At 41.2% G+C, this 27,766-nt stretch overlaps 2 protein-coding genes and 1 pseudogene across 2 annotated transcripts; 2 read left to right on the top strand and 1 right to left on the bottom strand.

Moving 5' to 3' along the window:
• On the top strand, positions 1–1,386 carry LOC105079755 (tripartite motif-containing protein 60-like). Its single transcript, XM_010968550.3, has one exon. It carries the CDS (start codon positions 1–3, stop codon positions 1,384–1,386), a length of 1,386 nt encoding a protein of 461 aa, XP_010966852.1.
• Positions 1,387–7,674: 6,288 nt separating this feature from the next.
• Positions 7,675–8,510, bottom strand: LOC105079742 (ATP synthase F(1) complex subunit gamma, mitochondrial pseudogene; annotated as a pseudogene).
• A 17,410-nt stretch (positions 8,511–25,920) lies between these two features.
• LOC105079754 (tripartite motif-containing protein 60) lies at positions 25,921–27,766 on the top strand. Its single transcript, XM_010968549.3, has one exon. It carries the CDS (start codon positions 26,089–26,091, stop codon positions 27,502–27,504), a length of 1,416 nt encoding a protein of 471 aa, XP_010966851.2. The 5' UTR covers positions 25,921–26,088; the 3' UTR covers positions 27,505–27,766.

The following is a 27,766-nucleotide window of genomic DNA, read 5'->3' as shown; positions in this document are numbered from 1 at the left end:
ATGGCCCTGGCGGCCTCCCTGGCACAGCTGCACGCGGAGGCCAGCTGCCCCATCTGCCTGGACTGCCTGACGGACCCGGTGACCACGGGCTGTGGGCACAACTTCTGTCACGCCTGCCTCCAGCAGCGCTGGGAGGGGCTCCGGGACCTCTTCCCCTGCCCGCTCTGCCTGCAGCCCTGCCCTGAGCGCAGCTGCAGGAGGAACAGCCAGTTAAGCCACCTGGCTGACGCTGTGAGGCAGCTTCCCAGCACGAGGGCCAAGAGGGGCCGGCAGGGGGAGGCCCCCCTGTGTGAGAAGCACAGTCAGGCCCTGAGCCTGTTCTGTGAGGAGGACCTGGAGCTGCTGTGTCCCCAGTGCAGGCTCTCCTCTGAGCACCGCCACCACCCCCTGGTGCCCGTGGAGCAAGCTGCAGTGTGTCACAGGAGGAGGCTCAAGGGCTACCTGGAGCCCCTGACAGAGCAGCTGGAAGCTGCTGAAAAGGGCTTAGAAATGCAAGTCTCCAAGTCATTTGAGTTGGTGTCCAACATGGAGAATCGAAAGAGTGAATTGCTCTTTGAAGTTGAACATTTTAAGAATTTCTTGAAAACAGAGCACAATGTAATTGACTTCGTGTTACAGGCTGAAGAGAAAGGTGTTCAGTATGAAATAATTGACAAAAAAACCCAAATATCAGACCATGGATCCACGTTGAAAAGTCTGCTTTATGAAATAACCAACAAGTGTTCCCAGTCTGACCTGGATTTACTCACAGTCATTGAGAGTATCCACAGAAGCTATGAAAACCTAGAGAGCCCAGCACCCATTTCATATGAAGTAAAGAAGGAGGTTTTCACTCTCCCCCCACAGTATTTTGGCTTGCACAAAATGATTAGCAACTTTCATGTGCATTTGACACTGGAGCCTAAAACTGCTCACCAGAGCCTCCGAATTTCACAAGATCAGAAAACTGCAACCTTTCAAAGGATGGAACCAAACTGTGTTCATCCTCCCCAGGCATTTGCTTCTTACCCCGCTGTCCTGAGTTCGGAGGGTTTTGATGCTGGCAGGCATTTTTGGCAGGTAGAAGGCAGAGGCATGAGGGAGTGGTCCTTAGGGGTGTGTAAAGAATCTTTCCCCAGAAATTCTCCTGTCTCACCTTCCCCAAGCAACGGCTGCTGGCAAATTCAGCTCTGGGCTGTGATACAGGACACGCAGGTTTTAGGAAACCCCTGGCGGTATGGCGTTTTTCTGGACTGCGATTTGGGAGAAGTTTCCTTTTACAATTTGAATGATAGATCACATTTATATACATTCAGTGAAATTTTTACAGGGAAACTTATGGCCTATTTCTCTATTAGACCTTCTTCTAAATCACTTACAATAAGTATAGTTGAAAATGAGTGTTGATCTAACTTGAAAGACTTTCTATATGATCCATGATCTTGCTATGTTTGTGGGAAGTCCTTGTAATAAAGAGTCTGAGTCCATCTTTGATGTCTTGATTGATGATGTCTGTTTTTTTTTTTTTTTAATTTTATTTTTTGTTTATTTTTGTGAGGAGGTAATTTGGGTTTGTTTGTTTGTTTTTAAAGGAGATACTGGGGACTGAAACCAGGACCTCATGCAGACTAAGCGTGTGCTCTACCACTTGAAGTGCAGCCTTACTCCCTGCTGATGTCTTTTCACCCTCACCCTCGGGCCTCCCCTCTGCCCCACATCTGGGCAAGCCGTCAGGACAGCCTGGGGGCTCCTTCACTGGGCTGAGGAGGGTGGTTCCAACTCAGGAAGGTCCTGCATGCAAAGGACATAGCTATATTCATGTGGCATGTGTAGGTACATACTTTAAAGATAGTTAATATTTTGAAATACTGTAATATATAGGATTTATATTTTAAAAATTAACTATTTTTAGAAGTCACTGGATTATAGTACAAGTATAAAAATTACAAAAGGATGTAAAGTTATAATTGAATCCCACTAATCTGATCCTTCAGCCACATTTTTTTTTTTCAGAGATAAACACTTCCTGGCTGGTCATGTATACCATACATATTTTATTTGGTGTTTTTGCTTTTTAAATTTATTTGTATGTGTGTATGTATGTATGTATGTATGTATTACCATACATATTTTAAACACAAATGTAGCCACAAACACAGACACACAGTCAAATGATGGTGTGTTATATACACCATTCTGACTATGTTTTATGCTTAGTTTTGTTAATGCCTTCACATTGTCTTAAACATGACAACATATCAACGCTTGTAAATACTCATTCTACTTAAAGTGTCATCACTCCAATTGGACGCGCTGTAGTTCATTTAGGCAATCCTTTCATGATGGCCTTCTAAATTGTCCCAACATTTTCTCCTCAAAATTTGTATAACAAAATCAACTGCTGAGTCAAAGGTACATGCCACACTTACAATGTTGATATATGTTGGCAGATTGCCTCTTGAGTAGGATATTGGCAACCTACTGCCTGCAGACTGAATCCAGCCCAGGGCAGGCTTCGGTACAAGGGCTGAACTGGAACACAGCCTTGTCATTTGGTGCTGTATTGTCCAGGACTTCCTTTCATGCTACAGTGGCCACGTAGAGCAGTTGTTGTAGAGATCCTATGGCTCACAAAATCTTAAATACTCCCTGATACTTTTAGTGACAATTTTCCCACCTCAACTATAGTTTTATCAACATACACTTTCACCAGAAATATAAGAAAGTACTTTGTTTCTTCATATCTTTAGAAGCCCAGTGCCTTATCAAACTTAAGATTTATCAGGGAACTAGGCAGACTACGGTATTGTGCTGATTTTTATTTCAGATTAGAATTTTCAGTGATACTATCACAACTGCATCTGTTATTATTTAATGTTTGAATTATAAAACCATTAGAACCTTCTCATACAAATATAGGTAAAAATTGTAAAGCTTCCTTCTTTACTCAGTTCTAATCTTACTTTCCTTAGGAGTGGGTAATAGGATTAAAACTTGGTTTATACCCCTGTAATCCTTTCTCTATTCCTCCACATTAACATTTGTCGAGGGGAGTGTGTGTGGATAGCCATACACGGCGCACAGATGGATGCAGATAGATGTGCCGTTGTACCGTCTGTGGGAAAATCACAGCTTTTGATATCTCCCCCATAAGCCTGGGTTCCTCCAATCTGTCATCATGTTTACCAACAATGGCCACACTTATCCATTTGCTGAAGCCAAAAATGGTAGGTTTTATGCTTCATTTCTTTTTTTCTCTTACTCTTCAATTATCCTTTCCACTAAAAAGTTCTTCAGACACTTGCTGAATCTTTCAGCTTGCAATCTCTACTCTAACATTCTAGACTCTGCCATCATCCTGTCTTGTCTAGATTCCTATAAAAGTCTCCTAAATGCTTTCTGTGCTTTCACACTGTTTTTATCCTTAATAACCAAGTGTTCTTTTAAAAATTAAATCAGAGCATGCTCTTCTCCAATGTCCCGTTTTCCAGTAGCCAAGGAGACAGAGACTGATTCTGAATTAAGGTTGAAGGGGTGGGGTTATGTTAAGGAGAACCAAGACACTGAGAGAAATCTGAGAGCTACCAGACATGGATCAAACCAGGCTGAGTCCCTGAGACCTGAGGCTGCCTCCAGAAGTAGGTTATTTTAGTCCATCTCAGCCTAGAATGGGGAAGCTGGCTTAGCAGAGTTTTCCAGGAGTTTCTGGACAGCGTGAAAATTAGACTAGTTTCTAGTTTGTAAGCTTCCCAGATCCCTAGAATAGTTCTTTACAGATTGGATGAGCACATTAGTGATCAGATCATTATACGATAATTCTTGCAATAAACCAAGATTGGATCTCTTATTACCTCTCCATCTGCAATGACCTGGCTAGTTCAAGTTACAATCATGAAATGTTCAGAATATTGCAATAGCCTCCTAGGGAGTTTCCCTGCTTCCTCTGCCTCCTGCCCTGTTCCTCACTGTAGTCCCTGTGCAGACCAACAGTTAGGGTGATCCCTTAAACATAAACCAAACATTGTCATTCGTCTTCTCAAAACTTCATCTCACTCAGAAATCATGTCAACTTGTCACGTGGTCTCCAAGCCAGTACAACCTGGTCATTGCCACCTTTTGCAGTCACAGAGTATTTCTCCTCCCTTTAATTACTCTGCTGAATCCACCTGTTACTGAACCAAACTTGGGTTCACTTGCCTACACAGAGAAAGGCAATCTACTGAGTGTGTTGAAGGAACGTGCAGTGTTTACTGCAGGTGCCAAGCAAGGATTTGGGGCAGCTAATGCTCAAAAGACCAAATTCCCCAATGGGCTTCAGGGAAGCATTTGTAAAGATAAGGTGAAACGGGGCATCCCAGGGCACACGGTCAGTTCGTGCACAGTCCTCTGATTGGCTGATGGTGAGGTAACAGGGTGGAGTCACAGGGGTAACCATCATCGGCCCTCAGACTCCAGCTGCTCTGGTTGCTCCATGCTGATGTGCAGTCACTTCCTCCATCTGGTAGAGGTTTCAGTATCTGTAAAACAACTCAGGAATGTGCATCAGACACTGCTATCTATGCCCTTCAGGGAGGAACTAAAGATTCTGTGACTGCTGTAAGGCTGATTTACTATTTAAATTGTTACCAGTTCTTCTGGCCCAACTGCCAATATTCTGTTGTCACTACATGTTCATATTCTTTCAATCGTTAACGCTTAAGCCAGGCTTCTGTGACTCAGGGGAGGCTTGGGAGACTACAGTGTTTTTATAAACAAGAGGCAGGCAGAGGACACGGTGGGGGCGGGGCGGGGGTGTCCCCAGAATCCCCCATAGGGTCCTGCTCAGTTATACTCCTTCCTGTTTTGACATGTGGGGCATGGTCCTGCCTCAGGGTGTTTGCTGTTGCACTTCCCTCTTCCTGGACCACACTTCTCTCCATCATCTGTAGCCCTCACTCCCACATTTCCTTTGGGGCTTTGTTCTAATGTCACTTTTGTAATGGTTTTCCGTGAAGATTTCATGTAAAGTGGCTGTACCTCACCCTTACCCCAACACCTCTCTCTTTCTCATTTTCTGTCTTATTTTTCATTCATAACAAGTTTGTTCTGCATGATTCTTTGAAATGCAAAAAAACTATGCCTCCAGCCAGGATTTCAAATGAAAGGACCTTTAAAGATGAGTGTTCCACTTGGCACAGTGAAAGAAAGACAAAAGGTAAGATGTGTAAAATGGAAACCGCGGTCCCAGAATGACGTCACTCATGCTAAAAGCCATGACACCAGACCTAGATTTACTACCTAAGTGCCCTTCTAGTTTCCAGATAGGATGCTGCCTGATTCATGAATCTTTGAATAAAGTCACCTGAGTCTTCAAATTTACATACTTGAATTTTGTTTTTTAGCAGATGTCATAAAGATCCTTGCATGGACAGTAGAATGCATTAAGTAAACTGTATTTTGGTCATATAGTTGTTCACTATTCAGCCCTGAAAATGATGCTTTTGATCAAGTTGAGCCAGAGTCAGAATTCCCTGGAGGGCTACTGAAAACAGATTGCTGGGTCAAGCCCAGAGATTCTGGATTCATCAGGTCTGCAGTGAGGACTGGCAACTTGCATTTCTAACAAATTTCCAGCTGATGCATCTGGTAGGAAGTTCCAGCAAATGCCTTGTTCAGGAATTCAGCATGGTGTACTCCCAGAAGGGAAATGAGTCTTTGGTCACCATCAGGAATGTCTGAAACTCCATAGGGGAAGAAGAGTGCCCAGGGGAGGACTTGCATTCAGGCTGTGGTACCTGTAGAGGTCTCTGTGACACTGACTGATATCTTGAGTATCTGTGAAGTCAGATCTCTTGACCTGGAGGGGGCAACTCTTTACAGGCAATGGCCCCAGAGTCTGTAAAAATGTGCATGTGGGCTGATTATTGGTTAAATGTGTGCTAGAATGACTGTCTGAGGTTCAGCCAATTATACTGATCCTTGGGTTCCATCACTTGTCAGTAACAGTCCTGTAAAAGAGTGAAAAGCAACAAATCTCCCCTGAGCTCATTATGTGTGACCGAGGTGGTACCATCCATGCAGTATAGGAACGCTCACTGCTGTTCCCTCAAGTGGCCCCAAGCAGCTCCCTGCTAACCAAGCAGTCTGGGAGGGGTGACCTCCTTTAATACCACAGCATGATGCAAAGTAGCAACTGAGAAGAGGAAAGACCATCCCTCCTGCAGGGGTGATGTGCCAGAGGGTCTGGGGTTGGCTCCGTTTGGTAGCAAGGTGGTCTGGGTAGCTGTGGTGTGCTGGTGGGCTTCTGGCCCATAATTTAAGGCACTGTGGGCGGCTGGGATGGAGGGTTACGTCGACAACGGCCACGGCACATATCCAAGCAGGTCAGGGTGCAGCACCAGGAGCCCAGGGGAACCTGTGGCTGTCACAGTGGTCCAGAGTCTCCAGGAAGTATGAGGCAGTTGCTGAAGCCCCACAGAGAAGATGTCCCTGGGGCACTAATGGGATTCCAGCCTAGACAGTGTCTAGAGCCTTTTCATGGTGGCAGTCCCATTCAACGTGGGTTGATCCCCAAGTAACATCATAAACAGCCTGAAGTAAAATTTATAATGAGGAATATGTTGCCTTCAGAACCCAAAAAGTCCTAGAAGATGTTGGGCTTGTTTTCACGTTCTGGGTGCGGAAAGGGTCACTAGCTATCTCCTGACAGTGTCTAGGACAAAGCTGCCCTCAGTTACCAAATAATTTTCAAGAGTTTCAACAAAGTAGGAGGACCTTGCAATATGTGTGGGGCGATGACTCATTCCCCTGCTGTAAACTCCTTTGTGCGTCCTGAGTTTTTCAAATTGATCTCTGTGGGGGATGATATCAACAAGGTAAGTCATATTTGTGCCTCTGGAGAAGTTGATTGCAGTTTAGATTTTGCCTGCAAAGACATGGGCCAAGGCAAGGCTGTTGAGGTGCTGGGATAGCCAGGTAGAGGTGCGTGGTTTCCCTCTGGAGGTGAAGGAAATTTATGGCTGGGAAGCTGTTGAAATAAGCCCTGAACAGAACATATGGGCCAAATCTATAACAGCCAAATATTTACCAACTGCTGGTTGAATGGAAGCAGGAAGTAGACAACATTGGGTGAGAACACAGCATTTAGGTTGTGGTCATGCACTGTGAGATTCCATTCCCTCTTTTCAAGTCTAAGAACGGATCAAATTGGGGTTATCTGGAGAAGTCAGGCTAACCACTTCTACTCTAAATAAGTCTTGCATTATGGGTTTCAAACTTGAATGCTCTGTTTTAATTAACATTTAGTGACATTATCTATTTTCACTGGGTGTAGGAGCACCCATGGGGTCCCATTAGTGAAGCGAATTAGTAATCTCCAAAAAATCAATTAAATTTTAATTTATTACATCAGGTCAGAGCAATCATACCTTCTCTGAAATATTTAGGGCCACGTACCCTGTGCTTATGGGAATTTGGGCAAGGTAATTGTTCTGAAGGTTAAGATGAGGCTTATCTCTTTGAACTGTATTTTGTCAATTTATTTTCTTATGGTGAGTGGCTTATTGCAAGATAATTTACAAATATCTTGCTGTCTTTAGTAATTCAAACACTGGACCGACAATTTCTTCCGACAAGGACAGCAGTAAGCTAAAAACAGAACCAGCTGGCTGAATTTTTCTTCTTTACCCCTTGTCTGAGGATGAAACTTGATTTTCATTAATCCAGAGCTGCAGCACGAGAGCCGATTTCAATCAACTCCTTTGTGATGACAGCTTGGCGGGTACGACTGAATGTCAAAGTCAATTTGTCAACTATCTCAGAAGTGTCCCTGCTGGCGCTGTCCACGGCCATCATCCTGGCGGTCTGCTCGCTGGCGAGTAGCAGACGACGGCCAGGCTGTACCCCTGGGAGTTCTGCTGCGTGTCAGCACAGTGTCGTCATAGACACGCCTGCTCTCAGCACTTGCGGTGGCATCAATGTAAAAGATGGGGCTTTTCTTCTGTCTTGTAGGAGACGACAGACCTGAACTGGTTTAAGATGACAGACCCTTCATCAAATTCATATCCAGGATCTAACGATTCAAGGGTGATGACTGATGCATCTTCCCACTTCTTTGAACGTCACCAGAAACTGGTCAGATTGAGTCCTGTGAAGTAGACCCCTGATTTTGTCACCAGCGCCAACAATCTTCACTTCTTTCCCAGCTGCTGGGAGGTTGGCCACCTCACGCTTTATCTGTTTAGCAGCCGAGGAGTGAACAGCACCACAAAGCCCCGAGTCTGAGGACACACCGATGAGGAGGTGTTTCTTCTTGTCTTCAGGCGCTTTTACGTCAGCCTTTGCACGCAGAGCCAAGGATCCTACTCCCTGCACTCGGCTGGTTTCAGCTCCCTCTCAGCTCGGGCTTATTTTGCTCCTGCTACCATTTTCATACAGTTGGTAATTTTCTGCATGTTTTTGATCAACTTTAGTCACCTGGTAATATCTTTCAAGGTTGCCGTATTTTGAACTTGGATCCACTGCAGCTGCACAGCCCAGGCCGAGAGCCCCACGACGCCCCCCGCCCCCCAAGAGAACATGGTGGTACCCTCCTGGCGGAAGGGCGGCCAGACAGTGACCTGTATGTTAAATTCACGGACATCACTAAGATTTCTGGGGGAGGGAAATTTCTCCCTCTACCCATCTTGAGCTCTTATGGTTAGACTAATAATAAAATTGACACTAAACACACTAACAGGAGAAAAGGAAACAAATTTTAATTCACGTGCACGGAGGTCTCATAGGAATGGAACCTAACAAACGGCCAAAAAAGGCACCTTTTACACTTTTTAGACAAAAATATAATGAATTTGTGAGGAATTGACAGGACAAAGAAACTTAAGAAAATTAAGCTTTAGGGGGTTTAGTTAGCGAGGCTTTAAACAGAGTTTGGGCTTGAGGTAGTAAATTAAGAAGTGACATGGTTTGCTTATTCAGGCTTCTCTGCCCGAATTCCCTGTCTCTGGAGATGAGGGTGCCCTTCCAGCTCCAGACGCAGGGAGCGCACTTTTCCCAGGGAGATTTACTTCCAGTTTTCAGGGAGAAAGAAAGGATGGTCAGAGTGTCCCTCTTGTATCTTAAGTAAACTTCATCCAAAATAATCAATATGCCGTTGAGGTATACTCTCTGGCAGCCTGCTCTTGGTCTCAACAATTTTAACGGTCTCCTCTTTAAATGTAATGGGATCTCCATGTGTAATAAACCTGAGGCCCAGTACTGGTTAAGTTCACGATCATTTTCTAATTGTTACACTCCAGCAGACGCTGGAGTTAAAACTGCATCTAGGTTGGCGAGGAACAAAAGCCAATCAGCACCCCCTCTTTTTTACATTGAAATAGTTGATTTACAAGCATCCTTTTTTGTTACTGTTGTATAATTTATTTTGTTGAGAAGGAAGAATATTCCCTTTACTTTTCTAAGTTCTTCTGGCTGTCTAGGAATTAAATTGCCATGAGACAGGTTAAAGGAGAAAAATCAAACAAGGTTTAATAACAAGTGTACATAGAAGAGACCCAGGAACACTGAGTGACTCACTGGAATGGCCTATTGTGCTCATGGCTCTTAGGGTTATATCAAGTCATTCAACCTCCGTTTGCAGGGCTTCCGGAAAAAGGCAGCTTTAGATCTCAATGATTCCAAGTCAATAGTGGGAGAAAAACTGGAAACATTAGTTATAGCCAAGTATTTGCGGAAACTAGAATTTAGGGTCCAGTCCAGTTTATGGACTGAAAAACAAAACCTTAAAAACAAAGACATTTCACAGAACTAGAATTTAATATTCACAATTGTACATGATAGTTTTTATTGGAACTTTTCTTCTCTCTAAAGTCACCTTCCTTTTTACCAATGATAGCCAAAGTAAGAGTAATTTGTTTGCATAATCAGTTTAGTTTCATCAATCTTGGCCTGATTATTTATGTAAGTCCAGCAAAAATAGCAATTGACCACATAGGCTTGTTGATATCTACTTTGCTGGAAGTTTTCATAAGGAATCTCTAAACTGAACTTTAAATGCCTCTTGAGGCCAGGAGGCCAAGCAAAAGACTTGTCATCAGACTTGCCTGTAGTACGTATAGATTTGGGCAAATTCCTCTCAAGGTCTCCAAAATATCCTGAGGTTCCTGCACCTGCCAGGAAGTCTTTCCTTCCTCACCTGGTAAGGCTGCTGGGAACCCTGGTAGCAAGGTACCAGGCTGTTCTTCCAAGGGGCTTAACGACCCCATAAAGTCAATCTCTGTTCGTTAAAGCTGCCTGGTCATAACTGATTCAATGCACATTCTCAAATATGGCATTTCAGTCAAGCCTTGGTAATATAACCAATGTTTTCAATTATGTCCTGTTACAAGGAAAACAGATTCTTAGTGAACTCGTGTACATAAATATATTGCCATGAATATAAGAATACTCACTAAGAGATTCCATATTCTGGAGCAATAAGGTAGGGAGAAAAAGATAAGTGTTTCAATTCTATTTGCAAAAGTATAATTTACCAAATTGCTGTAAATCATGGTTAGCTTAAGAGGAAAGGTTTCCTTATATCTGGAAAAGTTAAAAAGCCAGTAATCTTTCAGACAAAATGTCATAAATATTATAATCATATTCATTAGTTCATTCAGTCCTGTGGAATTAATTCTTGTCGATTTTGATCTTTTGTTAGTTTTATGAAGCCATCTATTTTTCCATTAGAGTTCTGTAATTTCTTACCCAGTTCAGTATTATGATCTGAAAGTTATCAGAAACCTACGTTCATCGAAAAAATCCTTTCTATGAATCTTAAGGTTTTTTTTTTTTTTGGTTAAAAGCATCAGAATAAAACAATATCTATCTATAAATGACAATGACTTTAAATGGCATGGTTAAATGTTTGACTCATTTAGAATTTGGTTTGGGGAAGTTTGTCAGAGATACCACACTAGGCAGGCACTCTACCACTCAGCTATACCCTCCCTCCTGAAAAGTCTCCTTTAGAAACACATAATGACACAAAATAGATAAACAGCAAGGACCTACTGTATAGAACAGGGAACTACATTCAATTTCTTGTAATAGCATATGATGGAAAAGAATCTGAAAAGAAAAAATACATATATAACTGAATCACTTTGCTGTATATCTGAAACTAACATTGTAAATCAACTACACTTCAATAATTTTTTTTAAAGAAATACATAATGAAATATTTTATGAATGCAGTCATATTGTATCTAAGAATTTCCTTCAAAATAATGGCAAGAAGTTGGTAGGACTAAAGGTAGGACAAAAGTTTACAATTTCAGAGCAGCTGGATTCTTGGTGTATCAGGTCATTATAATATTCTCTCTATTATTATATATGACAAAAATATTTTATAATTAAATCATCCCTTACAAACAATTTTTGAATTCACTATCTCTGCTCCATTCTAGCTGAGCCAGCTTCTCTTACTCTCTTCTTTAATATTTGTTCCATCTCCAAGCTCTCAGATTCTTCCAGTGCCTTCTTTCTTCCTCCTCACAATTATCACAAACCTGTCTCCTTTCTTTTCCAATCCAGTCCATCTTCTTCTTCCCTGTCCCCACTTCTTACCCCACCTCTCCTCTCCCAAACTGAGATAAATTGAGATTGGGGGAAGACCAAGCAGGCACAGGGTTCCATGTGCTTGAATATCATGTAGGTTGGATTCCAGGTCTGATTTCAGACTACACGTGTCATTGGGGACTGGTTGCTTGATTCCCCCACTCTTTCAGGGACACAGGTTTCAAGGATATCTACACTCACCTTCTCTTTTAACTTGGCGTGAGTATAGATAAGCCTCTTGGAACACTTGGTTTAAAACAATTTGGTGTGGCAGAGATTTTAAAAATTTCTGAAGAGTATTTGCAATCTCTTCTGTGAAATAATAAGAAATGTCTGTTTCTCTTTTTATTCAGGAGATTGTCCATGTAGTTCGTTATATTTTAAAATGTGTTGCAAACTTGGGTATATATCTAAATGAGCTGTATTACAAACAATGTTTTTTGGAAAGCTTGTAGGCTGTCCTCTCCTCTTCTTTACTATTTCCCTAATATTTTGTCTTCAATTTGTTATCTAAAAATACCTTCCATTTACTGAGTTATTAACTAGGTTACATGCACTGTGTCAAATGTTTCACCTAAACAATGGATTTTCAATGCAGCCTGTGAAGTAGTGATCATTATCTCAAAATAGGGAAGAGGATAGTGAGCCCTAGAAAGGGCAGTTTATGCAAGGTCACAGGGCTATTTTGTCATTTAGCATGCATGAGGTCCTGGGTTCAATCCCCAGTACCTCCTCTACAAATACATAAATAAATAAACCTATTTATCTCTCCCCCTCAAAAAATTAAAAATAAAAATTTTTTTCTTTTTTTATGGAGGTGCTAGGGATTGAAGCCAGGACCTCAAGCATGCTAGGCAGGCCCTTAACCACTAGGCTATACCCTCCCCCCAAAAATAAAATTAAATAAAGTACTTAACAGATGAAATGATAATGATTTTTGAAGTCTACATCAAAATGTTTTAGGGAAGGTGGAAAGGGCATGGAATTGATTAAAAAAAATATTGATCATGTTAATTGTTGAAGCTGTGTGACAGGTCTATGGGGGGGTCTATTATACCATTTCTACACTTTGCTACATTTTGCAAATTTTCCATAATAAAAAGTTAAAATATACAAGCATAGACATTGTACTCAACTGCCATATCTCTAGTGATACTAACTTTTCAAGTCACCATCATCTCTCCCACGCTCTCAAACAAAATGTTGACAGAAAAAACAATGTGTAAGTATATAGTGTGATACCATACCATACGTAATTTAATACAAATATATAAAGATTACATACCTTATAGATATGTATATGTGAATGTATTAATTTATACACGTTAAACACAATTTCTATGAGTACAGATATCCAATTATCTTTATCTGTGATGTTTCATGTCTTTTTTTTTTAAGGAGACTTAGACATATTACGAAATATTATAATTGTCTATTCTCAGAACTTTGTTTTCAAATTTCTTTCAAATTAATAAGAAAGAAGACTTCTTTTTAAAGCAAAAATATAACCATTCCCATTTTTTCTTTGAAAATACAGACTTGTTACAAAAAAACCGAACCCTGTTATTTACTAAAAATAGTTTCCAAATAGCATCCTGGAAGATTCTTATTTTGTCATTTTAAATTACACAACTAACTGTATTTTAAAAATCGAATATAAATATCATTAAATATCAGATCATGGATGCAGTTGTGATCTGTTTTAATACAGGCAGTTTATTTTTTATTCTTTCCCTAAATCCATTATGATTCTGGGTTTTTTGTTACTTTATTTACCAGGAAATAATTATTCATAAAAATGTAAAGCAACAGGCATCATGTATCCTGCTAACATGGAAAAGAAAAAAATAAATATTTTTGAAGACTATGTTATTAAAATGAAATATAATTAAAATGTAAATATACAGATCTAAAATAGAATGTTCTCTAAAATCACTTTATCACATATCATGTAAAAGTGGTGAAAATACTTTTAAAATCCCAACTTCTCAGAATTAGATTTTAAATAAAAGCATTGGGGAAGGAAAAAATTATGTAACAGTGATACAGACAAAGGATACAATACAAATACTGTCCTATCAACATTTCTTATTTAGGCAAGGGAACAAGGAACAAACGGTTTCCAAAAAGTGCAGTATATTAATATGCACGGATATTAAACAATTTGTAAGATATATCACTAAGTGAAAAGGCAAGTTGCAGAACACATTTAATTTGTTAGAAAAAAGATTCTGTGTTTATATATGCAAAAAAACAATTTTAGGATACTTAAGAGATTGAAAGTTACATAAACACACACACACAAAATGCTAGAGGAAAACTTGGAAACATAAGCAGTCTTTTTCTTATAATTGAAAAAGATGGATGTTCAGCAGAAAAGAAAACCATTTAAAGAATATCTAATTCTGAGTGCAAATGTTATGATTCTCGAGGTCTATAAATACAATGCTACAATCCAGAGATTTCTTATTTATATATTTGACCTGTGATCTGAGCAATCTGATTCACACACCCATTCCTAAAAGGTAGATGTTGGACAAAAGCATGAATGGACCATGTAGGTTTTTAAGAATTCTGTTCCCCAAAAATGAAAGTGATCACCATAAACTCATAATGAATTCTGAAAAAGTAATTGTGGCATAATGACTATGTTTCACTGGGCATTGTTATAAAGATTTTTCTGTTAAAATTCTTATCAATGAAATTTAATCAATTATTTAAGTGATATTCAACCTTTCTTGAGTTTCAGCCTGACCATGTATAAATATTCACACTTGTTGTAAGAATTAAATAAAATGCATTTTATGGGGCTTAGAGTTACTTATCTAGTGGGCTCTCAAGAACTCTAATCCTTCTTGTCTTCTGGTCTTCTCATCAAAAACTCATCCCTTACTAGGGAATCCCCACTTACGACAAACTAGCTCTAAGGTGACTTCTAGGTCTCAGAATTTTTACAAGTATTTGGGGTAATTTTGATAAAATTTAAAGGACTGGATTAGATGGTAACAGATACAGGCTTATAGGGGAATCCCAGTAATAAAATATGGGATTACATTCATTCATGTTTACCCCATACCAAGTTAAGCCCTTCAATAAACCACTAACCGTAAATATTTATCATCTCCCACACCACAGTGAGTCAAGATAGTGTAGCCAACTGAATTCAATCTATGCAGTCCAAGAGATCATCCAAAGTTGGCATCAGGTCTACCTCTGTATTTCCAATAACTTTTTCCCAAGTGTTATAAAAAAAGTGCACAATGTTAGAGTAGTGAGTTAAGTTTAATTTGGGGCAAAATCGGGATTATAGCCTGGTGGACAGCCCCTCAGATAGCTCTGAGGAATTGCTCTGAAGAGGTAAGTGGGGAGGTCAGTATATACGTGATTTTGGTGAAGGGGGGATACGTACAATGAAGCACACATTTTGGCAGAAGATTCCTGCTTATCACAAGGTTACTGCTAGTCGTGAGGAGCAGACGTCTCTATACGTGACTTACGTGCTTGTGCTTTTCTAAACATGAGAAGATGCAAGACATTGGGCTCATAAAATCTTCCAAAAATATCTAACCACCTGAAGGCCTGTTTTGCCAGTTTTTCTCAGAGCATAGAGTACCTCATTCCTGATCTCCACCCTAAACCCCTTTCAGGGCATGGTGAAGGTCAGTGACTACAGTGGCTCATGACTTCAGTCGTACAGAACCAGGTGGCAGATGACAATTTCCAGTTGGCACGGCCCACACTTTGGGTTCTAGTAAACCATCTCCTTTTACCCAGCAATCCTGATCATTCTATCATTTGTCTTTCAAACATTGCAATAGTGTTATCAAACCCAAGTCCAAGTGCCTGATGCACAGTGAGGCCAAACAAACTGAAGTTCAGAGTTTGGAGCAGAGAAAGGTTTATTGCAAGGCCCTTGCAAGGAAAATGGGCAACTTCTCAAAAGACCCAAACTCCCCCTTGGTTTTTGGGGAAGTTTTTATAGGCAAAATTTGGGGTGAGGACTGCAGGATGCATGACTTTCTTCTGATTGGTTGATGGTGAGGTAACAGGGTGGTGTTCTAGAAATCTGGTGCTCAGCCCACAGTTACCATCCTCCACCTGGGTGGGGGCCTTAGTTCCGCAGAACTCAAAATATATTGGTATGTATATTCCTTGAAGAGGAACTAGGACTCTGTTATCGCTGCACTATTGTTTCTTTACTATTTTCCCTTTGTTTCTGCATTCCCTCACTTCCCTAATCAGTAGGAGCTTGAATCCACTCCTTGGAACTCAGGAAAGATCTATGAGGCTGAAACCATTTTCTACAGACAAGAAATAAGGTACCCAGAAAGGCTTTTGTACCTGGGAGGGCCCCACATGGTCCTGCTTGGTTTCAAACCCCCCTTTTCTTTGCTATGCCTCAATCCTGAAGGGAACATGTGTTGGACAAGAAAGAGAATAACATTTTGGATAGAGAAGTTAATCATAAACTCAGCAGAGGAACTTGGTTTCAGGGGGACTTAGTTTCAATAGTTTTTTATTGCTCTTGGACTAAGTGCAAAATTCAACATGGCCTAAAGTGCTCTGGCCTCCATTCCAACCTGCTTCTGCAGCCAGTCTCTTTTTTGCCCATGACTGACCTTTCCAGTAGGTTCCCTCTGCTTTAACAACAACGCTGCTCTCATTTTGTCCAATTCACCCTTTATCTTTCCCGAAACAGGGGCCTCACAGACAGATAGTTCCCTGTCCCCGTGGAGATGATTCCAGTGCCAGTTTCAACAGGGGGGCAATTTTCCCCACACTGTCAAGCAGTGCTCTTGACACCAACTGGATTTCCTACAATTCAACTCAATTCCGACATCGTCTACTGGAGACAGCATCAGATTCCACCGATTAAGGCCCAATCCGTTAAAACTGCCTCCTACCTCAGGCACTCATTCCAAATCCAGGTTGCTACCTTCGCTTCTGACCTATAAATGGCTATACATCAGAGGTTCCCACAACCCCCACCTTGGGTTCAATTAATTTGTTAAAGTAGATCACAGAATTTAGGAAACCACTTTACTCACTAGATTACCAGTTTATCACAAAGGACATTAAAGGATATGAATCAACAGCCAGGTGAATGCAAACACAGGGCCAGGCCCCAAACAAGGGAGTTTCTGTCCTTGTGGAGTTCGGGTCTGGCAGAGCAGTTCAAAACAAGTGTTATTCACAGTTCATTCCCCAGGCAACCAGCAGGCAGTTGCCCACCCCCTTCAGGGAATTTCCAAAAGTCACTTTATTAACATAGACCCAGCAGTGGTGGGGAGGAGCTGCTTGTGAATAACAAGACACCCATGTCACCTCGGACTCTGAATCGTTCAGGAATTGAAGGCATGTGACCAAAAATTATAACAATAGATGCTCCAATTACTCAGGGAATTCCAAGGATCCTTGGAGCTATAACCCAGAAACCATGGATGAAGGTTAAATATATGTGAGAAATATTTATTTTAGTCATCTGAATGAGTAAATACACAGTTCTTATGAATCACAGTATCACGCCTATCAACGAAGCTGCAATAACACACAATGGCTCTCCCTAACTGAGTCCTATTCTTCCACTAAATATCAGATCACAGAACAATAGGCTACTCTGGGAATCCAGCACTATGATTTCAACAGAAAAGTGATATGCAAATTTTAATATTTCTCCTGCAAATAATAGCCTCTTTCAGTCCCACAGGCATGAAGTCACTAGAGCCAAGAAGCTTTTCAATTACAAGTGCTTCAGCCTTTAAGACTTTACCCTTAAGTTTGTCCATCTAATTCACATTCTTTCCTTAAATTCCACCTTAAATATTATTTCCTCAGGAGAGGCCTCAGGGAGCCCGGGTCCAGGTGGGACACACTGTATATAGGGCAGGGGCAGACCCACCCAGTCACCCACCCTGAGGCAACGGATCCAGCAGGAGACTGTTCTTCACTTTCTGAAACAAAACCACCCCTCCCCTGCTGCGTCCTGCGACCGCAGGCCACCAGAAGCGGTTAGACGGGAGGTGGCGGTGACGCTTTTCACAACTACCCCAACCTTACTTTGACCCTCAGCTTGCTCATGGGACTCGAAGCAATAACAATGTGAAAAGTCCCCACAGGGAACTAGATGATCGGCAGAAGTCAACGTTGGCCCGACCACTTTGGAAATGTCCTCCACCGCATTCCCCAAGCTCAGGCGCTCCTCCTTGTGCTCCCGCCCCGTCACTGAGCATGCGCAGGCCCATCCCCGCCCACTTCTGGGGGAACCGCCAATCACCGCGCGCCCAGTGCGCGCCATTTCGCGAGACCGGCCGCTCGTGGCGCGAAGCCTGCGCCCTGGGCCCACGCCTGGAGGCTCCTCATATTCGCTGGCCTGAGAGGGTCGAGCCACGCGCTCCAGGTGAGCCGGGAGGGCGAGAGGAAGGGCCGAGGGGGGCTTCGCTGAGCGGGGCTTGCTGGGCGTCTCCCGGCGCCGGACCGCGGGGTCTCCTCAGACTGGGGGGGCGGGGGGGCGTGGCGGACGGCGCACAGTGACAGAGACTGACCTGGACGGAGGTTTGGGAGGTGGCAGGCCTCAGAGGCATTACTGTGGGGAATTAGGGGAGGCTCTCCACCCAGGCGGGTTGAGCCATCCGGTACTCCGCACTGTTGTGTCCAGGAGGTTGTCTTCTTTTCAGCAGGTGAGAGGGTGGAGGCTCTGGTATGTTAAACATCATCTAAAGTCACAGGTATTTATTGTGACAATAAATACTAGTGACTTTAGATGATGCTTCACATACCTGATATTTATGGAGCTCACACTCGCCAACACTTTTCAGCAGCTCCAAGAATAGAATAAGTAATCAGTTTTGAGGAGAAATAGGGAAGCATTCAGACCCTGAACCGTACATTCTAGTGTCATTAACCAAAGGTTGAGAAAAATGAATGGGAAATCCGAACTGTGACTTGTGGTGTGAGAGATGCGTGGGCCCGGGAAATGAGAGTAGGGGCCGGATGGCCGTGTACTCCGGATCTTGCTGTTCTTACAGTAAGGAGAAGGGCTTGCAGTGCTTGAAATGGGAGGTCGGAAGGTTATATTTGAGTTTAGAATGCTGTATTGTTGAGGGACTCATGACATGGAGTAGGAGATGGTAGTCAGAATAGTCGGCCTATGTTTGTAACTTGGACCGCGAAAGTGCCCCCCAACGCTGTTCTTTTCACTCCACGGCCTGAGTCTAGAAAGTGGGTTAGGGGAGGTAACTATAGGGGGAAGGGAGGACCCATTTGAAATCTGTACGGAAACACTAATTTAAATGAAATAACTCTTTTTAAAGCAATATAACTCTTCCTTCTGATTCCAAAATTTTCAATCCTGCTTTGAAATGTGCTACCTGTATTATAGTCTTGGCAACATTCTTAAAACTTTCTCTGTATATTTTACTCTGTTAAAGTGCCTTTGTAAAATCTGGAAGGAATTTTAAACAAGAATTAGGAACCCATGTGATGTGACACTGTTATTTATAAAAATTAGGTTGGAAGGTCAGAAGGTTAGAAGACACATTTTCATTACTTAATACATTCCTTTTTATAGTGGAGGGAAGGAAAAATATTTTCCCCTCTGGTAGGCTGTTTCCTGAGATACCTCTACCCCGTCCCATAATAAAAAAGGTTAACAGAAGAAAAAAAAAAACAAACCAGTTTTAATTATCTATGAACATAATGTACCTGCAGGAGCTCCACAAAGGAATGAGACTCAAAAGGCAGCCAAGCAATTGAGGCTTATATACCATACTGAGCTAAGTAGGGGGCGGGTATGGGGTTTCAAATAGGAGGAAGACAGTTCATTGGAAGAGGAAATAGTTGGTGAACATAATTTGCTCTGCCATGTAAATAAGGCAGGTGGAAAAGTGATCTTTGTAATAGATCTCTTCCACGTACAGACTCCCTTTTTAATGTAAATTTTCTTTACAGAAGGCTAACTTCTACTCTTTTCTGAGTGCTGCTGTGTCTGCAGTTTCTCAAAATCGTCCTTATGCCAATGAGCATACTTTGCAGTGACATTTTCTTCTGCTATTCAATTACAGTATATTAAAAAAGAATTTTAAAGGAATGATACCTTACAGCTTCTTCATAACTGGAATGTATGCACACTTTATTTGCCTAACTACTGCTATGAGCAGTTAACACCTTTTATCCTCACTAAAGAGCAAGCAGTACCAACATATGTAGTAGCTTTTAGACTGAAATAGTGCTATAGTATATACTTTAATATAATATTACATACTATAATAAAAATCTAGGCAGTTGTGCTTGATTTCTAAGAACTTTTTTGACTTTGAAATTTTATAAGCTCTAATAATACTTGTGTCTAGGGGTCCCCAAGACTGCACCTAGGTTCAGCCATTACTAGGAGGACTTATGGGGCTCAGCATGAAGTGTACTCAGAACTATGATTGATTGTAGTGAATGGATACATGCAAAATCAGCAAAGGGAAAAGATGCATGAGGTGAAGTCTGGAGGAAACCAAGGCTAACTTCCAGGAATCCTCTCCCAGTAGAGTCACACAAGACCCACTTAATACCTCCTGCAACAAGTTGTGGCAAAATGCACAAAATGTCTGCCAGGGAAGCTCTTTAGAGGCTTGTTGCCCAAGAATTTGGGGGGGAACAGGTTATGTAGTCAGCCTCTGCCTAGCATGTATCAAATTTCCAGATTCTCAGAAGAAATTCTGGTGGTTAGCATAAGCCACGTCATTGAAATCTACGCTTGAGCGCAGTAAAGCATTATCAGGGAATGGTGGGAATCCTTACAAAATCCAAGTTCCCAGACAGCCAAGGGCCAGCCTTTCAAGCAGGTCTTTTTTTTTTTTTTTTGGTACAGTACCACTTATTCAGCATCTTTTCTGGGTTAGGTACTGCATGCTGTTCCCACAGCACCATGGTGTATTCATCAACCCAGAAGTTCTCTGAACCCCAACATTTAGGGATTTTTTTTTTTTAATGGAGGTTTCATTATGTAGACATGGTTTATTAAATCTTTGGCCATTGGTGATTACCTCAATCTCCAGTTCCTCTCCCCAGGAAGTCACAGGTTAGAAGTGTAACTCTCAACTCTAATCATACCTTGATCTTTCTGGCGACTTGCCTCCATTCTGAAGCTGTTTAGGAGTCCTTGGCCATCACTTAGCTTGCAGAACACACTCTTGTCACTAGGGAGATTTCAGGATGTTCAGAGCCCTGTGTTAGGAACCTGATAGGAAGACCAAATTCGTATTTATTAGGTACAGAAGTAACAAGAAGTAGAGGATGCTTAATGGTTTAGAATAATGGCAGTAGTTACACTAATTAATTATGACTTTGGATAAGCCTGTTCAAATTTTCAAATTTCACAGCTGCAATGAGGACTTGTCTCCCAACTGTCAAAGTTTGTGGTTTTACTCTACTAGGAAGCTGATAAGTTAGCCTGTTAATGTTTCATAGTTGGTGCCAGGTGACACAAACTCCTGGGTCAGACACAGAGGACTCTTAGTACCGGCAGAGCCAGCAACATGAGCATCACGTTTGCATCAGGTCCCCATACCTCCCAAGTCCCACAGAGGTGCTGGAGGGGCCACGTGGATGCCGTGTACACCGTGGGTTTGTAACACAGCCAAGTAACCCTGAGTTTGGGGATCCACTTTTAGAGAAAACCTGTTTTTGGTTCCACAGGGAGACTTTACCTCCTGTTTCAAGGGTGCTTTCTTCAGACAACCCTGAGAAATGGCCTGGGTGAAGGGAAATCAGGGCCCTGCATTCCTGGCAAATGTAGAGGATGAATGCAGAGATGCTCAGGGCCTGTGATGAATTGCCTCTCCTGGCACTAATTTCACAAAGTTGTGTTTAAGTGAGAATCAGTGACTGTGTTGCCACACACCTACCACAGTGCCTGACACACAGCCAGCCTTACCAGAGAAGGTGACTTGAATTCCTTCCAAAAAGCCTCAACTCAACTCAGGGAAAAAGTGAGGAAAGGGAATAATTTTTGCACAGATGGGAGATTAACTGAGGGTCTAAGAAATACTGAGCCCTGCTAGATCAGAGGAAAAGGAAATAGGAGTTGTGGGTCAGTCCATTTGAAAACCCACCTCTACCAGCCCATTCCTACCATTCACACACCTGACACAAGCCCTGCTTTCCAAACAAACATGCATGGATAATAGTAGCCAAAATATCTGGCAAGTAAATCAGACTCAAGGTATGTATTGGCTGTGTTGGGGGTGGGGCGGGAAGGGTGTGGGTGGTGTGATTTACCTCTAGAATAGGGTTACCTGGGCTACCTGCATGTATATTCAGGAAGGCAGGCCACACTCAGTCCAACTGGCTTGTCTAAGTTCCTTCAGGACTCTTAAGCCTGATGTTCTCTTAAAGTGAGTTAGTTAAAATGGGTGAGGAGAGGATGTTAAATGCACGACAAGTATATATAACCAATTCTAAGATGCACTTTTTTTTCACATTTTACTAATTTTAAAATAAGATGTAGTTTAGAATTGGGAGTCAGAATGAGGTGATTTCCTCTTGGTCATAAAGACAAATCCAACATCAAATGTGAAATCAAGACAATTTTACTATGTTCAAGCCTCATTTTATGTGAAATGTGAGCAGCAGGAAAATTTAAAAGAATGGTGCCTGGTAGCGTGAGGGAGAAGGAAAAGAACAGTGTACTGAGTAGCCACTATTTGAGAAAATAACTCTGCCTGGAAATTGGGCATGATAGAATAGATAAATCAACTAGAAGTTTCTCTAACCTTTTTTTTTTAACATTTTTTTTATTGAGTTATAATCTTTTTTTTTAATTGAAATATAGTCAGTTACAATGTGTCAATTGTAACTGGTATACAGTATAACCTCCCAATCATGCATATATATTTGTTTTCATGTTCTTTTTCATTAAAGGTTATTACAAAATATTGAATATAGTTCCCTGTGCTATACAGAAGAAATTTTTTATCTGTTTATACATATAGTGCTTAACATTTGCAAATCTCAAACTCCCAGATTTATCCCATCCCACCCCCTTTCCCTGGTAACCACAAGACTATTTACTATGTCTGCAAATCTGTTTCTTTTATAGATGAGTTCATTAGTGTCCTCTTTTTTCTTTTAACTTTTTGGAAATTTTTCAAACCTACAGCGATGTTAAAAGAATAATGTAGTAAACCCTCTTATTCCCTTGCTTAGAGTGTCCAGTTTTTTAAGATTTGGGATGACCAGTATTCTTTCTACATATGAGTGCTAGTGTGTGTATGAGTGTAAAATAGACTCTTGAACAGTTTATATTACAGATATGTCAGTTTTCCCTTAAATATTTAAGCTAATATTTCTTGAGAATATGGATAGTTTCCTTTTTCATTATAAAACTTTATTGTACCCAGTTTATATTGATATACCTTAATTATCTAATACAGGTTCATGTTTAAGTATTCTCAGTTATGTTCACAGTGATCTTTATAACTTTCTCTCTGTTCCCAGTTTTAGTCAGATATCACACATTGCATTTGGTTGTCTCTTTAAACTCTCGTAATCTTGAACAGTCTTCCCACTTTATTTTATATAACATTGACTTTTTTAATATTTGTGTTTTTTAGGGTTTATTCATTTATGTATGCATTATTGTTACTCAGTTTTTAATAAAAAGTCCTTGAGTATTTTCTACATGCCAATGAAAAAGGTAGACTAAGAATGTACTTATTCAATATTCATGGCCAAAAGAGAGAGTAACTAACAAGCAAATACATGAAGTAGACAATTTCAGATTATGATTGCATTCTATGGAAGAAAATAGAGATAGCAAGAGAGTGTAGGGAGAAGAAGGCAGTCAGATTGGGTGAGTAGAAACTGTTTCCCTGAGGAGACAGCATTTGAGAGAGAAGACCTGAAGAGAAAGACAGAGGTGTACAAAGGTTCCTGAAGAGAATGCTCCACTCCGTAGCAATGACCTCAGCATTGATGAAATAAAATTTATATTTTAAGGCAGGACAAGAAAATTTAAGCATGAAATTCTCTCTCTCTGTTTAGGCCACCTCTCTCCTTCCTCATAGTGCAGTATGTGCAGCATTACACATTAACCAGGGCTCCGCAAAGATGGGAGTGCCTGCTCCGACTTAAAGACCAAATTTTTACCTTTTTTCTGACCCTAGCAATATAACTTAAAAGAATAGCATTCTTTCCCAACTCTGTAGGAGGTCGTAATGACTTGCTGCTTCCTTTGTACACGCTTACTTGAACTATGCATCCTTGGTGAACTTTATGTAAAATGTCAGTATATCATTTTGCTGTATGATCCTTTGTCTTGAAAATGTATATAACTGGGCCTTCAACTTCTAGCAGGTGGAACAGTTCCCAGAGCTTTCTGAGAGTCTGTCTCCTGGGTTATAATCCTCAGTTTGGCTTGAATAAAATTCCCCCTCTTCTTAACTTGATCATGAATTGACTTTTCATCTACAGCATATTCAACCACAACAAGATAATTGTCGCTGCAGTGTACCGAGGTAGGAAGAATGATAGGACTCCAGCTCAAAGTGACTAGTAGGGGTCAGTATTTTATAGGGCTTTGTATACTGTGTTGAGAAGATGAGGATTCAGATACTGAAGGAATGTAAGCACTGGAGAGAGAGATTCTAAGTTGTCTATTCAATGGAAAAATGTGATTGCTGAGTGGTGAATGGATGCAAGGGAGCGAGAGTGGAAGCAGGCTGACCAGGTAGACGGTGGTACAAGAGCTGATGGCAGCTTGGTCTGGGTGGGGCCTCTATACTGTGTCCATGTATCTCACAAGGTAGCAGACTGCCCCCAAAATGTACAATCAATGAGTAGAAAAAGCAAGGGACATAGTAATGGATCATGTGTCCCAGGGAACTGTATAGAATGAACTGCACCACTTCCCTCTGGGTTAAACATTTGGATGAGCCTGCAGGTGATTTTCCTAAAGCCTTAATATTTTGAAATAATTATAGATTCACAGGAACTTCTCAAGATAGTACAGAGATAGTACACCCTGATACCCACTGTGCATGTTCTCATGTTTCTTAACAATATAATATCAAAACCAGAAATTTGATATTGGTAAAATGAATATGTATAGTTCTGTGACACTTAGCACATACAGATGCATATAGCTGCCAGCAAAGTCAAGTTACAGAACTTTCTATCTCTTTGAAGTCTTTTGTACTACCCTCCTGTAGTCACACCCATGTCACTCCCACTTCAGACCAAAACCATGCCACCCACTTTAAAAAAAAAAGTTTGGAGGTGGGGGTAATTAGGTTTCTTTATGTATTTTTTAATTAATTTTTTATTTTATTTTTTAGTGGAGGTCCTGGGGATTGAACCCAGGACTTAGTGCATGCTAAGCACACTCTACTGTGTGTGCTATACCTTCCCCCCTTTGTAAAAATTTTAAAATTCTTTATTTTGGGGGAGGATGGTAACTAGGTTTAGTTATTTATTTTTTCAGAAGGAGTACTGGGGATTGAACCCAGGACCTTGTACTTGCTAAGCATGTACTCTACCACTTGAGCTATACCTCCCCACCCCCCCATCCACTTTTTTTAAAGTAATATTTCAGAGTAACATTCAGAGATCATGACCCGTCATCCATAAGTGTTTCAGGAGGTATTTCCTAAGAGTAGGATAATTTCTTAATGTAGCTAAAGTGTAATGATTGAATTCAGGAAGCTTAACTTTGATAATATTGTTATCTAATAAATAGTACATATCCAAAATTTTCCCATTGTACCATACTATTGACTTTATGGCAGTTTTTCTGCCTATCTCGAATCAAAGCTTAAGATCATAAATTTCTCCTAGTTGTTTAGTCTGTTTAATGTAGAATATTTCCCCTATGTTTTTCAGTCCATTGTTGTTTATGCAGATTTTTAAGACTATTGTCTTATTGAATGTTGCAGTGGTTTGGATTTTAGTGATTACTCCCCTGTGATTAGATTTTTTGGCAGTGGTGGGCTGGCAGAAATGTTCCATAATTGATTTTCTTCCCATTGCAGGCCATCAGTTTGTCCCTTCATTGATGAGGTATTCTCTAGATCTCTATATTGTAAAGGCACTTACTTTGTCTCTCTGTAAAGGAACTGTAATTCTTGGGGTGATATTTTGAGATGTATGAATATATTATAACCCAGGAAATTTTACCTTAGGGTTTCGGCAGTCGTTGATTTTTATCTGAATTAGGATATTGCAATTGCAAGCCTGGGAAATGTAGAAATTAAAAACTTTTTTCTTCCTTAGAAATGACTGCTTGCTTGAACCTGTGGCTACTTTCTTCAAGAAGCAAGTCTTTCATGTTAAATGTAGATCGGCTAATTTGTGATAGAGCTATAAGCAGTGAACCTACTTGCCCTTCACGTTGAGGGGGCTAGACAAGACTTCAGTGGCTGCTCGGCAGGCTGGTCCAGTGACACCCAGAGCTGGTCAGTCTGCGATCTCTGAGCGAGGATAGCTACTCCTCCTCTGGGCTTGAGCTTGAGGCCATCCTTGCCAAAGGGAGCATTGTTGTGGTAAGACTCCATGGAGTTTGTGACAGCGCTGGTACAGCTCCAGGAGGAGTCTAGCTGCCCGATCTGCCTGGACTACTTGAAAGACCCGGTAACGATCAACTGTGGGCACAACTTCTGTCGCTCATGCATCAGCAGGACTTGGAAGGGCCTGGGTGCTCCCGCCCACTGTCCTGTCTGCCGTGTTTGCTTTCAAGACAGGAATATCAGGAGCAACTCCCAGCTCAGCCATTTGACTGAAATTGCTAAGCTGCTGCAGATCAGAAGGAGCAAGAGGAAGAGGCAGGAAGAGAGTTCCATGTGTGAGACGCACAACCAGCTTCTGACCCTTTTTTGTGGGAAGGACCTAGAGGTTTTATGTACACAGTGCAGTTTCTCCATTCAGCACCAGAAACACTGCATTTGCCCCATTAAGAAAGCTGCCTCTCATTACAGGAAAATTCTGGAATGTACCATTAAGCCCTTGAAGGATAATATGGAACAAGTTGAAAAAGTGCTAACTCTGCAAGCCAGCAAATCAGTTGAACTGAGAAAGCAGGTGAAATATAGGAGAGAAGAAATACATTCTGAATTTGAGCAACTTAGACTGTTTCTACAAAATCAGCAAGAGGATATTCTTCGGCAGATGGAAGATGAAGAGATGGAGATTTTAGCAAAACTAAATGAAAACTTTGTAACATTTACAGATCATGTTTCCTCATTGAAACATCTGCTGAGGGAGGTAGAGGGTAAGTGTGTGCAGTCAGACCTGGAAGTACTGAGGCAGGTTAAGAGTATCCACCACAGGTATCAAAACCTAACCCCTCCTGAACGCTTTTCATTCCAACTAAAGAAATATGGGTTTAACCTTCCTCCACAGTATTCTGGCTTTGACAGAATTATCAAGCCATTTCAAGTAGATGTGATTCTAGACCTTGAAACAGCACATCCGCAGCTTATTGTCTCTGAGGATAGAAAAATTGTGCGATATGAGAAGAGAAAACAAAGCCTTTGTTATAACCCAAGGAGATTTTATCTCTGCCCTGCTGTCCTGGGTTGTAACAGATTCCATTCTGGTAGGCATTACTGGGAGGTAGAAGTGGGAAACAAGCCTAAATGGACATTGGGGGTGTGTCAAGACTGGTTTCCTAGGAACTGGCGGAGTCAGCCAGTGGTTGAGGGTGGATTCTGGGCAGTTGGGCGGTATGCTGAGAGTATTTATGTTGTGTCGGGTCCTAAGAGAAACCGTCTCCTGCCCATGGTAGGACCCAGTAAGATTGGCATTTTTCTGGACTATGACTTGGGTGAGGTTTCCTTTTACAATCTGAGTGACAGATCTCTTCTCTATAGTTTTAGTGATTCATTTACAGAAGCCATTTGCCCCTACTTCTATACTGGAATCGATTCGGAACCTCTTAAAATATCTTCAGTAACAGCTGATGAAAGTTGAAGTACCTGGGAAACAGTACAGCATCAGTGTTTAGCGGCAACTTAGGAAATTTAGCTTCAGTAATCCTGGGACTGTTTTTAAGGATTGCTGCTGAAAACCAGAATAGATTTGTAGTCTGCATTTTCAGTAACAATAAAAACATGGTAGTAATGCCAATTTCATAGGTATTATAGGTATCAGTTTTCAAGTTCTGTTTATTTCTAAGATGAAGTAGTTGAGAATTATATTACTTGACACATCCAATAAATGATTTGCTGTTGAA

This window comes from Camelus bactrianus, chromosome 2, assembly GCF_048773025.1.
Source record: "Camelus bactrianus isolate YW-2024 breed Bactrian camel chromosome 2, ASM4877302v1, whole genome shotgun sequence".
Classification (NCBI taxonomy): Eukaryota; Metazoa; Chordata; class Mammalia; order Artiodactyla; family Camelidae; genus Camelus; species Camelus bactrianus.
Note: the sequence above shows the minus strand (reverse complement) of the source record. Positions and strands in the feature narration are given on the sequence as shown.

What these genes read in the sequence shown, in the direction of transcription:
- LOC105079755 (XM_010968550.3), top strand. Translation starts at nt 1, where the DNA reads ATGGCCCTGGCGGCCTCCCTGGCACAGCTGCACGCGGAGGCCAGCTGC.
- LOC105079754 (XM_010968549.3), top strand. Translation starts at nt 26,089, where the DNA reads ATGGAGTTTGTGACAGCGCTGGTACAGCTCCAGGAGGAGTCTAGCTGC.